The sequence below is a fragment of the Thalassophryne amazonica genome, chromosome 3 (genome assembly GCF_902500255.1).
Source record: "Thalassophryne amazonica chromosome 3, fThaAma1.1, whole genome shotgun sequence".
NCBI lineage: Eukaryota > Metazoa > Chordata > Actinopteri > Batrachoidiformes > Batrachoididae > Thalassophryne > Thalassophryne amazonica.
In genome coordinates, this window is record NC_047105.1 from 142,485,487 (window position 1) to 142,499,977 (window position 14,491).

A 14,491-nucleotide genomic window follows, 5' to 3' on the forward strand; every position below is an offset into this window, starting at 1 on the left:
GTGCTTTACAGGAGGATGACCCTTGCCTGAAAGAGCTTTTGGTCTTTTGGCCCAACCTTCCAGTTGATTTTGCTCGAGGACAATTGTCCAATCCCCATCCCGGGATGGTGCAGAATTGGGTTGCTGAGTATTGTTCAAGGCTCAGGGTGGCTTTTACTGGTGCCCGTGAGTGATTGGCTGTGAATGCTGGGCGTAGGAAGGAGGGGTATGACCATTGGGTGAGGGAGGCAGCTTTGCAGGTTGGTCGGCTGGTTTATCTTCGAGACCATAGCCACAGGGGGCACCATAAAATCCAGGACATCTGGCACCCTGGCTTGTTTCAAGTTTTGAAGATCCCTATTGGGGACGGTCCGGTTTACACTGTTGCGCCAATCTCCGATTTGCATGCATCTCGTAATGTACATTGGGACATGCTTAAGGCTCAGGTTGTGCGTGGTCTCATGACTGGACCCCAAAGAGTCGAACCGGTTTCTCATGTGCACACAGATAGTGAGTCTTCTGGAGACTGTGATGTCTGGGTTGTGGCTCCTTTGACATCTGACCATATTATTTACACATGTGGACGTTATCCTTCCATTAAAGAAAGAAAAACCCACAATGGTCAGTGAAATAACTTGAAACTGACAAAAGTAATAATAAATAAAATTTACTGAAAATTAAGTAATGAAAAATAGCAATTGCTTTTGAAAGGTGATTCAACAAAATGAACTAATGAAACTGGCCTGGATAAAAATGATGATACCCCTAGAAAAGACTGAAAATAGTTGACCATAGGGACATGTCCAACTAAGGTGTGTCCTGTATTTGTCATCACAGGTATCTTCAAGTCTCCACCTCAAGTCTTCTGGTGCGTTGTAATCAGTCGCCTGCCATTTAAAGAGTGAAACATCATCACTATGCTGTTTGGTATCATGGTGTGAACCACACTGAACATAGACCACAGAAAGGTCAGGAGAGTCATCTCAGGAGATTAGAAAGACAACTATTGATAAGTATAGCAGAGAAGCTTGAATCTTCCACTGGACTGGGTTGCTTGTTGGTGAGGACGTTTCGCTTCAAATTGCAGAAGCTTCCTCAGCTAAAATTCTTGCTCTGGTAGTCTGATTTCTGTCTTGACTCTTGTAGCGAAGAATAAAACAGAAGCCAACAAAAGCTGGAGTTTTAAACCTAACCAGACCCCTCCTACCGAGAGGCTGACTGCTACAGGCTAGTGACTAAACAATAGCTCTAATTAGCACCTATTGTGCTCTAGTTAGCACCCTCCTAATGACAGGGCAGCTGTCTCTCCTAATGAAGGGACGGAAGCCTCTCCTGATGGCTCCCTTGACGACTCTCCTGATGACGTGAATGACTCATTACCATGAACAAAAGACTGAAACTGCTTTGACCTGAGTACCCCATTGTAAACAGGGGACAAAGCGTGTCTGAGACCCCCTCCCCAGTTAAGGCTGGGTTTTAACTGTTTTACAAAGAATGCTACCTGCCCAGATGGAACGTATCCTGCGAGCTATGTTCTCGACTCCTGGGGGTCTTGGCGTGTTGCATGCTTTGTGCCTTTCTCTGTTGAGGACGTCGAGGATTTATTCATATTTGGTCTTATGGTAGCAGGGCTGGTACTTTCTGGCTTATGTGCTGCCCAGAACTACCGGAAAATTGGCAAGACGGCAGCATCAAGAACCATGGCCCCTCGCTTGTCTGTCATGATTAACGAGGTGGGCAAGGCAATGCATTCTCAGACTGCGATGACTCTTGAACTCAGATGCAAACTGGATGACATCTTGGAGCAGATACGCACCTTGCAGTTGAAGTTGAAGATTTCATAGGCCGGTGAATATTCTTAATTCATAATTGGGATTTGGTTGTTCAAGTGGAACTGTTAAAAGTGACTTTCACTGCTCAAACCACAACACTACAGACTTATAAAGCCTGAAGGACAAATTTCCCGACTGTTTTCCTCCAGAGGAATGTCTGCAGCCTGGGGATCATTTGGCTGTTTCTTATCTCAACTCACAAAGACAATAAACTGTTTTCACAGGACTGAAGCATGCTCCATCCCCTCCCCCCATCCCCTCCTACTCCCCATCAAATACCCCCCACTCCGGCTTCTGCTCACGTCACTCCTTTCCCCTTTGGCGAGGGCGGTGCAGTTTTTGCTGCAGCTGGTCCCCATTCCTCCCCCCAAGCTGACGGTGGCGCATCTCAGGGTTGCTGCGTGACCTTCACCCACTTGCCTCAATTCGGATAATGGACTTCTTCAAACTTAGTGCACATAAACAATGTCAAATATGTATGTGCTGTCTTTAATTCTGATGTATGCCATTATTACGGTAAACAAGTAATAATTGTGGACTAATTGCTGTCTGAGGTAACTGGAGTGTAAACATAATTTCTCCACTGTGAGATCAGTAAAGTATATCTCATCTTATCTCAATGAGGATGTTATGAATTTCCGTCACCTAAAAGAACTGTTTGAGAAACATGAAGAGTCTATGCGGGAAAAACTCAATCCAGAAACATTTGGGAGTTCTTTTTTTATTGTTTGAAATTTAAATGCTGCTATGACGTCCCTGCACTTCATTCATTTTAACAGTAAAAGTCATTGAATTTGCCCAGATTTTATACCAGATACCCTTCCTAACACAACTCCACATTACATGGAGACATGTGGCAAGGGGTGGGGTTTGAACAAGGAACCTTCTGCACTGAAACCACTTGGCCTTCACCCCTGCTTAGTTTTTCATTCAACTATAACTCTGAAAGTTTTGCTTCCTAACATGTAACTCTTTACTATATTTAAAGGAATATTGTGTTGGACTTTTGTGTTCTGCTAGTTTCAATTTCACTGAAAATTTGTATCAGCTCCAAATGTTGGTTCCTGATCTCCATGGTTACCAATTATCAGTATCTGCTCTTAAAAAAAAATAAAAAAAAAAAATCACATGACATGACAAGGCACACAAGGCTGCAAGACATGATTTAATCACACATGTATTCATATGAAGTGTTTATCACAGAGACAGAGGGTCTGTGTGCTGATCTGACCTTTTATTTTAATTATCACACGTTGAAATCACTTCATCACTTTGAGATTAAAGAGGCATGAAGCACTGCTGCATCCACCTGTCTTGGGTCCAGACCAGGAATGTTTTCAATGGACCAGAGGAAACAACAGCCCAGCCTCAGCGTCCCATGGTCTACAAAAAAAAAAAAAAATGTATGGTGGCCATAGCAGATAGGGGTCAATGAAGAATTACACAGGGGTCAAAACTGAACAATGATCTAACTGTATTGAAAAGCAAACATTATTTGTCTGATCATAAAGATTCCAAAAACGTTTAGTTTGGACTATCTATGAAGGAATGTCCTGGAGTTATGGAGTAAAAACAGAAAAAATGGGGACAAAGGTCAATTTCAGTTTGTACAGGGGTCAAAGGTTAAAGCTGGTCCAATTTTGGTAAAAAGTGATGCAAACTGTCAGTTGAACTCATAGGATTAATAAATGGAATAATCTGGATTGTGCTGAATTTTTGTAAAGGTCAAAGTAAAGGCCAAACAAGGTCGATGTTTCAAACTCTGTTCGTAAAACAATTTGTGGTGCTGCTGTAGATGACGGAACAGACTGGAAGAAATTCTACTGTTTGAAACAATTTGCTGATAGCAGCTTCTGCAGGTAATGTCACTTTGCTCCTCAATCTGAAGTATCTCCACATGACAGAACAGTTTACAAGAATAGCTCCTTCACATTCCTGACCAGTGCCATGTCCACCTCCATGTTGCTGGAAAGTTGTGTGACCAGTTTTAATGGGGAAAAACAGTCATAATGCGTCATTTAAAGACATATTGGTACTATGGCACCATCTACACATCTCTTTTGCTAAAATTTAACAGTATAAATCATATCGATATCCTGCTCAGCCCTGGGCGATTACTAAGTAGTAATCCAAAAAGATCAGTTTTACAGACCGTCAAGACTGTGCTGTCACTTACCACATCTGCAGTATCACAAAGCGTTACTGCATAGCCAGGTCCATAAGTATTTGGACAGCCACACTTTTTTTCTCTGTGCATCACTATGAAGGAGTTGAAACAAAACAAGGCGTTCTTTAGTGTAGACTCAGTTTTAATTCAAGGGTTTTAATAAGAATGTGGCATTTATACACCAGCATGGTGTTGCCATGTCCTGGATGCTCTGCATTTTTAAATAAAATAATAATAATTAAAAAAACCCTTGATGTTGCTGCTATCATACATGACAGCGCCGTCAGTGTTCCAGACATCAGCGTCCGTTACACAAACAGACTCATGGATTTAGAATTCCTGCATGACACAATGCCGTGTCCTTTCCGACAAGCACGTCCAGAACATTTTCTCCGGTGTGGACAGTCATGTGTCTTACCAGAGTTGTTTTCAGTCTGAAAGTGTCACCACAAAAGGAGCAGCAGTGGTGTTTCTCTCCACTGTGGGTCTTCATGTGCTCCTTCAGAGAGATTTTTTGAGTAAAGCTTTTACTGCACACAGAGCAGCCATAGGGTTTCTCCCCCGTGTGGATTCTCATGTGCTCCGTGAGAGAGATTTTTTGAGTGAAGTTTCTCCCGCAAATAGAGCAGAGGTATGGTTTCTCCCCTGTGTGAACTCTCATGTGTATGGCGACATGTCCACTCTGACTGAAACGCTTTTTACACACAGAGCAGCTGAAGCGTTTCTCTCCTGTATGACAGCGCATGTGACGCCGCAGGCTGCCACTCACACTGAATCCTGTCCCACACAGGGAACAAACAAACGGTTTCTCTCCTGTGTGAGTTCTCAGGTGCCTCTCCAGTCCACTCTTGCGGTTACATCTTTTTCCACACTCGGGACAGCCAAATGTTTTCTCAGCTGTGTTACGTCTCCAGCCACTCACATGGACTTCACTGTTTTTCTGAGACAAGAACCCTGACTGAGTTTCCCTGCTCACGTTCCACTCACTATCACTGACATCCACCTCAGGAGAGTTGAAAGCCTCATCATTAGTCTCTGTGTGCCCGTAAGTATCTGAAGCCACGTATCTGTCTGGTTCTGGTCCGCACCAGTCATCTCTACCGGTTTGTCTGTTCACCACTTTCAGTGAGCTGCTGAAGAGATCCTTCGCCTCCCTGTTCTTCTTAGTTTGGTTTGGCTGCAGATGTGAGGACTGAATGCTCTGTTCATCATTTTCACTCTTCACAGTAAGTTGAGTGAATGGGAGCTTCATGGTTTCAGCCTCCTCCCAGGTTTGAAGATGTTCTCCCTCTTGACAGGTCCAAAGTTCACTTTGTTCCACTTTGATGTGTCCAGGTTCTGGGTCCTCCTGGTCCAAATGAGGGCTCCACCCCTGCTGATCAGATGGAACTGCTTCTTTGGTCACCAACTCATGTGGCACATCTGCAGGAACAGCAAAAACAGGCACACATTAGCCAACGATAATCGAACACCAACCCAAGCAAGTACAGGATCACCACTCTGCCATTTCCTTCAGAGCTTCAGGAATGTTTACCACTGCAGGATTAATATCAGTCACATAATGAGGTCTGCTCACCACGAACAGGTCCAAACCACTGATAAGTCATCTGCAGCCACAACACAGCAAAGAATCATCCATCCATCCATCCATTTTCTTCCGCTTTATCCGGAGTCGGATCGCAGGGGCAGCAGCTCAAGCAAAGCCGCCCAGACCTCCCGATCCACACACACCTTTTTGCATTTGACGGTGAGGAAAGGCCCATAGGTCTTGACCTAGCAGATTTTGTGTTCTTTGAGGAAGCAATGATGTCTGATTGCGGCACATGAAGTCTGCAACTCTCCAGGACCAAGATAAAGATTTTCAGTGACTTCCTTGGCTCAGCCATCAGCAGTGTGTCTGTACTAAGGTTGCAAAGTTCCAGGAATTAGAAAGAGTTGAAAACTCTTGATAGGAATTAATGGGAAGTAATGGGAATAAACTGGAAAGCTTAGAACACAGAACTTAAGCATAATTGAAAAAAACAATATTGCTAAATAATCTTGGCTAAAACAACCACATTTAATGCAAATTCAGTCGAGTTTCTATCATGCACTGTGCATTCATCACATGCCCGCACTCCAGGGTAAATTTTCTTAGTGTAGAAAAGATTTCTTTAACCAATAAGTGTTGAGGTTAGAAGTCTGGATGGGACCAGACCGTTACAGGTGATGGACTCAAATGCTAGGGAGCAAGAACCAGAAGAGGTTGTGAACGAAAACAGCTTTATTTACAACAATAAATAACTGAGGTGTTGAGTTGGAGGAAGCCTGCTGAGCTGAGGCCGGGCCCACATATCGTGGCGGAAGTTCGGGAGCCATAGTGCACACAGGGACAGACTTGGGAGTCTGAGAATGAACTGGAGTCCTGGAATATATGGAGCTGGAACCAGGGCCAAGTGGTGACGCAGAGAGCTGAGGACGAAGAACTAGGAGGACAGAGAAGAGAGGTGAGTGACTGCAGCCGTAACACTGGAAGCCCTCAACACAACAGTTCACCATTCACAGAACGTTCACAGTTCATGAATTGTCCTCAGAGGTCAGCTGTTGCGCATCTTGTGATGCAGTTCCAATTAAGCTGAACTTGACTTTAGAAATGACTTGGAAAGTTCTTAGTAGGTCTGCATCAGAGTTCATACTTGGAAAACAGTTCTTGGAATTAGTTCTTGGCACTAGTTATTGGAAACAGTTCTTGAATACAGTTCTTGGAAACAGTTCTTGCTCATGCACAGTCACAAACAGGAGCAGCGTGAGAACAGGATCTCACAGACATGCAGGAACTTAGCTGAATATGGCAGAGCCATGCGCGCTGAGGCTGAAAGCAGATGAGTTCCAAAGTGACGTTGTGCAGAAGGTGGCGTGGGAGCCGCCCAGGAAAGCATCTGGAAACACCAAAAGATCAACGAGCTCTATGGGAACAGCTTGGGACTCCGGCGATGGCGGTCACATCTCCTCCTCTCTTGTGGCCTCTGCTCCAACCTTCAACGTCCCTACTTCACTGGACTGTGAATTCTTCAAGCTATATTTGGATAAACCATGGAACTGATCAGCTGCTCTCTGAATGCTACTGACACTATTTTTCAATGAGAAATCAGGGCTGAAAGACCCTGCATGCCCAGATGGAACCTGCCCTGCAGGCTACAGTAGTGTTCAGAATAATAGTAGTGCTGTTACGGCTGGGCGATTTTCTCCCCCCAAAAAATCTTCAATTTTTTAATAAAAAACCTGATTTCTGATTTTTTTTTTTTTCTTTTTTCAGTTTTTGACCAAATTATCCTTCCAAGTTTTTTTGGTTAAAAAAAAAATAAAAAAAATCTAACAAAGGTGATTCGGTATGAAAAACATTACTTTAGTAATCAATGGCATCAGGTTAAAATAAGATACTTCAATTATATTCAATAATATCAAATTTATTGTTGTCAATTGAAGTGCAAAGCAAACCACAGTAATAATGATAACCACAGTAAACATCTCCCTATCTTTTAACAAAGTACAGAGTGCAATTTATGCACCTCATATTACAATTATAAAAGAAAAACCTTTGTAAACATCAACATTTATGTTTTCACTGTTTATAACCAAATATGAAGTATATGAACTGTGCAACCTCCCACTACAATTACACTCAACAAAAATATAAACGCAACACTTTTGGTTTTACTCCCATTTTGTATGAGATGAACTCAAAGATCTAAAACTTTTTCCACATATACAATATCACCATTTCCCTCAAATATTGTTCACAAACCAGTCTAAATCTGTGATAGTGAGCACTTCTCCTTTGCTGAGATAATCCATCCCACCTCACAGGTGTGCCATATCAAGATGCTGATTAGACACCATGATTAGTGCAAAGGTGTGCCTTAGACTGCCCACAATAAAAGGCCACTCTGAAAGGTGCAGTTTTGTTTTACTGGGGGGGATACCAGTCAGTATCTGGTGTGACCACCATTTGCCTCATGCAGTGCAACACATCTCCTTCGCATAGAGTTGATCAGGTTGTCAATTGTGGCTTGTGGAATGTTGGTCCACTCCTCTTCAATGGCTGTGCGAAGTTGCTGGATATTGGCAGGAACTGGTACACGCTGTCGTATACGCCGGTCCAGAGCATCCCAAACATGCTCAATGGGTGACATGTCCGGTGAGTATGCCGGCCATGCAAGAACTGGGACATTTTCAGCTTCCAAGAATTGTGTACAGATCCTTGCAACATGGGGCCGTGCATTATCCTGCTGCAACATGAGGTGATGTTCTTGGATGTATGGCACAACAATGAGCCTCAGGATCTCGTCACGGTATCTCTGTGCATTCAAAATGCCATCAATAAAATGCACCTGTGTTCTTCGTCCATAACAGACGCCTGCCCATACCATAACCCCACCGCCACCATTGGCCACTCGATCCACAACACTGACATCAGAAAACCGCTCACCCACATGACGCCACACACGCTGTCTGCCATCTGCCCTGGACAGTGTGAAGAGAACACCTCTCCAATGTGCCAAACGCCAGCGAATGTGAGCATTTGCCCACTCAAGTCGGTTACGACGACGAACTGGAGTCAGGTCGAGACCCCGATGAGGACAACGAGCATGCAGATGAGCTTCCCTGAGATGGTTTATGACAGTTTGTGCAGAAATTCTTTGGTTATGCAAACCAATTGTTTCAGCAGCTGTCCGAGTGGCTGGTCTCAGATGATCTTGGAGGTGAACATGCTGGATGTGGAGGTCCTGGGCTGGTGTGGTTACACGTGGTCTGCGGTTGTGAGGCTGGTTGGATGTACTGCCAAATTCTCTGAAACGCCTTTGGAGACGGCTTATGGTAGAGAAATGAACATTCAATACACGAGCAACAGCTCTGGTTGACATTCCTGCTGTCAGCATGCCAATTGCACGCTCCCTCAAATCTTGCGACATCTGTGGCATTGTGCTGTGTGATAAAACTGCACCTTTCAGAGTGGCCTTTTATTGTGGGCAGTCTAAGGCACACCTGTGCACTAATCATGGTGTCTAATCAACATCTTGATATGGCACACCTGTGAGGTGGGATGGATTATCTCAGCAAAGGAGAAGTGCTCACTATCACAGATTTAGACTGGTTTGTGAACAATATTTGAGGGAAATGGTGATATTGTGTATGTGGAAAAAGTTTTAGATCTTTGAGTTCATCTCATACAAAATGGGAGCAAAACTAAAAAGTGTTGCGTTTATATTTTTGTTGAGCGTGTATATATATATATATTTATATATTAAGTAAGTAAGTAAGTAAACTTTATTTATATAGCGCTTTTCACAGACAACAACATTAACATAAACTACATTAATGTTTTGACTGATAATAAATTCTAACCAAATGTGAAGTAGTTGAACTGTGCAACCTATTTTAAAATAAACAATTTTAAACATCAACATTAACATTTTGACTGATGATAATAAGAACAAAATGGGAGGTAGTTTAATTGAACATGTTAACAGCATTGATAATGCATGCTTGTTTGTCTTCAAGCATTCTTTGCTAAGAATATGAGCCTGTCTACAACTGCAGGTTTGAGACATGCTCGGTGACAGGTGACAATGCCTGCACCCGCACTAAAAACCCTCTCCGAGGGTGCACTAGTTGCTGGGATGGCCAAGTATTTTCTTGCAAGGTGACTCAGTCTAGCAAAGTTGGACATGTGCTTTTTCCACCACAGCAGTGGGTCGGTGTCATGGTCCACCTCAGGACTCAACAGGTAGGAGTTGAGCTCTGCTTCGATTTTGTCCTTTAGGGACTGTTGGGACAGTGGTGCAGTTGCTGCGTTTTTGAAAAAGGCAGCTAAAGTTTTCTTCTTAGGTAGGGACTGTTTTTCTTCACAGACCTTTTGCACACCTGCTTCCTCTGAGCAGAGAGCAGAGAGTTCAGTGACCACCAAACTCTTAATAAAGTCCAACTTTCCTGGGTCAGTGTAGGTGGTACGGAACCGTGGGTCCATTAGAGAAGCCATGTCCAAGAGTTCATCATTTTCAGTGTTGCTGTATTTCTCTTCATGGTAGTGCATGATGTTTCTTTTTATTGTAGCAGTGAGCTCCACATCTTCCTCCTCTGGCTGAAGAAGACTTGTTTTAAACAGATGCAGCACAGGTTTGATGTATGAAACCAGGGCCGGCCCAAGCCTTTATGGGGCCTTAAGCAGAATTTCATTTGGGGGCCCCCCTACCATCACCTCAGCACCAGATGCCTCATTATTCCATAGACTACACTGTTATGTGTGTAACGTACCCACAATAATTAGCATTATTTGTAATTATCTTACATCATACAGGTGTCATTCTTGTTTTTAACCTTAAAGGGGTAGCAAACTCATAAATATGTTTTAATTAACTTCTACATACAGAGTGATGTATAAGTATGGCTCATTAATTTAACTATTTGAAAGTAACATCAGCAGGCAGGAGACTGCATTTATAGTAAACACATTAAATAGTTTAATTTCTGTCAGATGTGCAATGGTGTGCAAAATGTTCAATATCCAAATACAAAATAGAATCAAATGACATTCACATTACCTTACAGAAAAATAAAGTTGTAATCAAAATTAAATACAATACTTAATCTCCAAAATGAACATAGAAATCCACAACATAGCAATGTGTGTGCATAGCAATGCACAAACATTGCACTGGGGGCTATTGCTTTAACTTTGGCCTGCAAACCATTGAGAGCTGAGCTGCTTTTCCCACCTTTTGCACTAAATTAATCTGAGGAGTTGATCTGCCCTGCTGTTTAAGTTTTTCTTTGTGAGGAAGACTATCAAACGGCTTCGCCAAAATCCGGTCCACAACATTCAAATTGTCTGCCATTATGTGCAGCTCGCTAGCTGGGACTGGCGTGAGGCTAGTGTGAAGTTTGTCCGCCTGTGAGCGCTTTGTGACGGTGGAGGAGCTCAGCACCCGCTGCTCGGTAGGGACAGAAACTGCGATAGAAGTCAGAAAAAGTGATAGAAGTCAGTCTCCAAACAAAAAAAACCCCCACCAGAAATAGAAGCTCGATTTGTCGCTAGACGTTTTTAACAAAGAAAATGCCGCTAAGAGGATTAGGAAAGTCTCCGGTTCAACTCAGAACAGAATGAAAATGCTCCCACGGATGTTTACACCAAAAGATCGCTGATTCGCTCATTTCACTGTAAATCAAAAAGGGATTCAGCCTCAGACAGATCATCCAATCATCATGCAGAAGCTGAGCGTCCGGGCCAGCCGAGGCCAGCCCACTGCCCCATAGACCCCCAGATATGCTGAGCGTCCGATGGGCGGGACAAAGCCCAGCATTTATCCAATGACTCGTCTCGTTTTGCTGCATGCTTTGTGTCGCTATTGAACTCTGTGGACGCTCACTGTTTAAAGCACTGTGAAGCTGCGGGTTTGAGTGAGAGGAAAGCCGCGTCGTTACCAGTGATAAGAAGCTGATTCTGAACAAAAGTTGAGCGCGTTGTAGCGCATATTTAGTCAATGACATGTACACACAACAGCAGTGGTGGACACAGATAACCAAAAAATTAACTTTGATAACAGATAATCAGATAACTGAAAAGTTATCTTTGATAAAGATAAACTGATAAACCACCCAAAAATGTATCTGAAGTTACAGATAATCGATAACCAATAAATTCCAGTATTGTTTCTGGTACATTTGCAATTACTAAGAAGCTGAAATTGACTTTTAACACGATCGCTTTTGAAAGCATCAAAAGCGACAAAAGACCCAAAGAATGAGCCAGTATTTCCATGTTTGACCATGCTTCCCCCTGTTGGAAGCTGCACAGAAAAATCCTGAGAGCACCCACAAAATCAACTCTCTATTAATCATAATGCTCCGGTTAGGCGGAGGTCTTGAAAAATAAAGTCATACTAACTTATGGTTTTGTGAAAATACTGATAGAATAACTCCATTAATGTCAATTCTGTCATTTGTACAAAGTTAAAATATAACATATATCTTTTAATGTTGAATAATGCACTAATTCTTAGGTTTTGTAACAAACACAGACCGCAAAACATTCTGGGTAAAAGTGCCTCTGCTAAACACTTTTTGGCGTGTAGTATTGTATAGCTGGGGAAGTGCAACGTCAGAAAAATACTTGCGGCTAGGGACGGCATACCAAAGGTCCAGAACTTTTAGCAAGTGTTTAAACCCCCTCTTCTCGACAGAATAAACAGGCAGCATATCCGTGGCAATGTATAAAGTTATAGCCTCCGTAATCGTTTTCCACCGTGCTCCACTCTTCTCATATGGTACACAGTTTGAAAATGTTTGTGGAATAGTTGGTTGCTTTGCAGACTTCGCGCTAATGCTAATGCTACTACTAGCAGCACGGTCTTCATAGCGATGGAGGCAACACTTCTCCCACTCGGTAAAATGTCTCTGCTTTAAATGTTGGAAGAGATTTTTCGTACTGCTACCTGTGACAGCAACTGCTTTAAGGCAAAATTTGCAGCAAGGCATTTTCTGCTCCGTATCAGATGGCAAGTATCCATACCAATTCCAAACGACTGAATTAGATGGATTTTTCTTGGGCTGGAGCTGCTTGTTTGCTTCTTCCATGCTGTGTGGCGCTGCCTCTGTGTGTTTGAGTGCTGCACGTGAGGGGGAGGGGGACTGGCTCTGCTGCTGCCTGAGCAGCAGTCACTACGGAAGCGTGGAGGAAAGCGACTGGTGGCAAATGCAAATATAATGTTGTACAGAAAAAAAATCTAATAAAATTGATTTTCTAAAATCAAAATTGATTTGAACTCAAAACTTGATTTTTATTTAAAATCAATTTTTTGCCCAGCCCTAAGTGCTATGTGACTAAAACGATTAATCCAGGTTTTGAGTATATTTCTTATTGTTACATGGGAAACAAGGTACCAGTTGATTCAGTAGATTCTCACGAATCCAACAAGACCAAGCATTCATGATATGCACACTCTTAAGGCTATGAAATTGGGCTATTAGTAAAAAAAAAGTAGAAAAGGGGTTGTTCACAATAATAGTAGCATCTGCTGTTGACGCTACAAACTCAAAACTATTATGTTCAAACTGCTTTTTTAGCAATCCTGTGAATCACTAAACTAGTGTTTAGTTGTATAACCACAGTTTTTCATGATTTCGTCACATCTGCGAGGCATTAATTTTGTTGGTTTGGAACCAAGATTTTGCTTGTTTACTAGTGTGCTTGGGGTCATTGTCTTGTTGAAACACCCATTTCAAGGGCATGTCCTCTTCAGCATAAGGCAACATGATCTCTTCAAGTATTTTGACATATCCAAACTGATCCATGATACCTGGTATGCGATAGGCCCAACACCATAGTAGGAGAAACATGCCCATATCATGATGCTTGCACCACCATGCTTCACTGTCTTCACTGTGAACTGTGGCTTGAATTCAGAGTTTAGGGGTCATCTCACAAACTGTCTACAGCCCTTGGACCCAAAAAGAACAATTTTACTCTCATCAGTCCACAAAATATTCCTCCATTTCTCTTTAGGCCAGTTGATGTGTTCTTTGGCAAATTATAACCTCTTCTGCACATGTCTTTTATTTAACAGAGGGACTTTGCGGGGAATTCTTGCACATGAATTAGCTTCACACAGGCGTCTTCTAACTGTCACAGCACTTACAGGTAACTCCAGACTGTCTTTGATCATCCTGGAGCTGATCAATGGGTGAGCCTTTGCCATTCTGGTTATTCTTCTATCCATTTTGATGGTTGTTTTCCGTTTTCTTCCACGCGTCTCTGGTTTTTTTGTCCATTTTAAAGCACTGGACATCATTATAGATGAACAGCCTATAATTTTTTGCACCTGCATATGTTTTCCCCTCTCCAATCAATTTTTTAATCAAACTACGCTGTTCTTTTGAACAATGTCTTGAATGTCCCATTTTCCTCAGGCTTTCAAAGAGAAAAGCATGTTTAACAGGTGCTGGCTTCATCCTTACATAGGGGACACCTGATTCACACCTGTTTGCTCCACAAAATTGACAAACTCACTGACTGAATGCCACACTACTATTATTGTGAACACCCCCTTTTCTACTTTTTTTTACTAATAGCCCAATTTCATAGCCTTAAGAGTGTGCATATCATGAATGCAGTCTGTTGTTGTCAAGGCAACTCCAGACATTATGCACACACTGACAGAAACTGATACAAACTCATCTCATCTGCACACATGACGCACGCCCCATCTTTCCCCCCCACCCCTACCACCCCCTCCCTTGCCTCCACCCTGCCCCTCCCCCCGAGCTCACAGCTGCACGGGACACTGCTGCAGCCCCCCCCCCACATTCACACTGCCAAAATTCAGATGATGGACTGTCTTAAAGTTTAGCGTACATAAACAATCAAATGTATATGTGCGGTTGTTCTAATTCTAATGTGTGCCATTCAACTTGTAATAATTGTGGATTAATTGTATTTTTGTCTGATGTGACTGGGTGTGAAGAAATTTCGTTGCAC

At 42.7% G+C, this 14,491-nt stretch overlaps 1 protein-coding gene across 1 annotated transcript; it reads right to left on the reverse strand.

The window, feature by feature from the left end:
- Positions 1-2,957: 2,957 nt before the first annotated feature.
- LOC117507673 (gastrula zinc finger protein XlCGF7.1-like) lies at positions 2,958-5,408 on the reverse strand. Its single transcript, XM_034167495.1, has one exon. The coding sequence runs from the start codon at positions 5,228-5,230 to the stop codon at positions 4,301-4,303; it is 930 nt and encodes a 309-aa protein (XP_034023386.1). The 5' UTR covers positions 5,231-5,408; the 3' UTR covers positions 2,958-4,300.
- Between the last annotated feature and the right edge of the window lie 9,083 nt (positions 5,409-14,491).

What these genes read in the sequence shown, in the direction of transcription:
- LOC117507673 (XM_034167495.1), bottom strand. Translation starts at nt 5,230, where the DNA reads ATGAAGCTCCCATTCACTCAACTTACTGTGAAGAGTGAAAATGATGAA.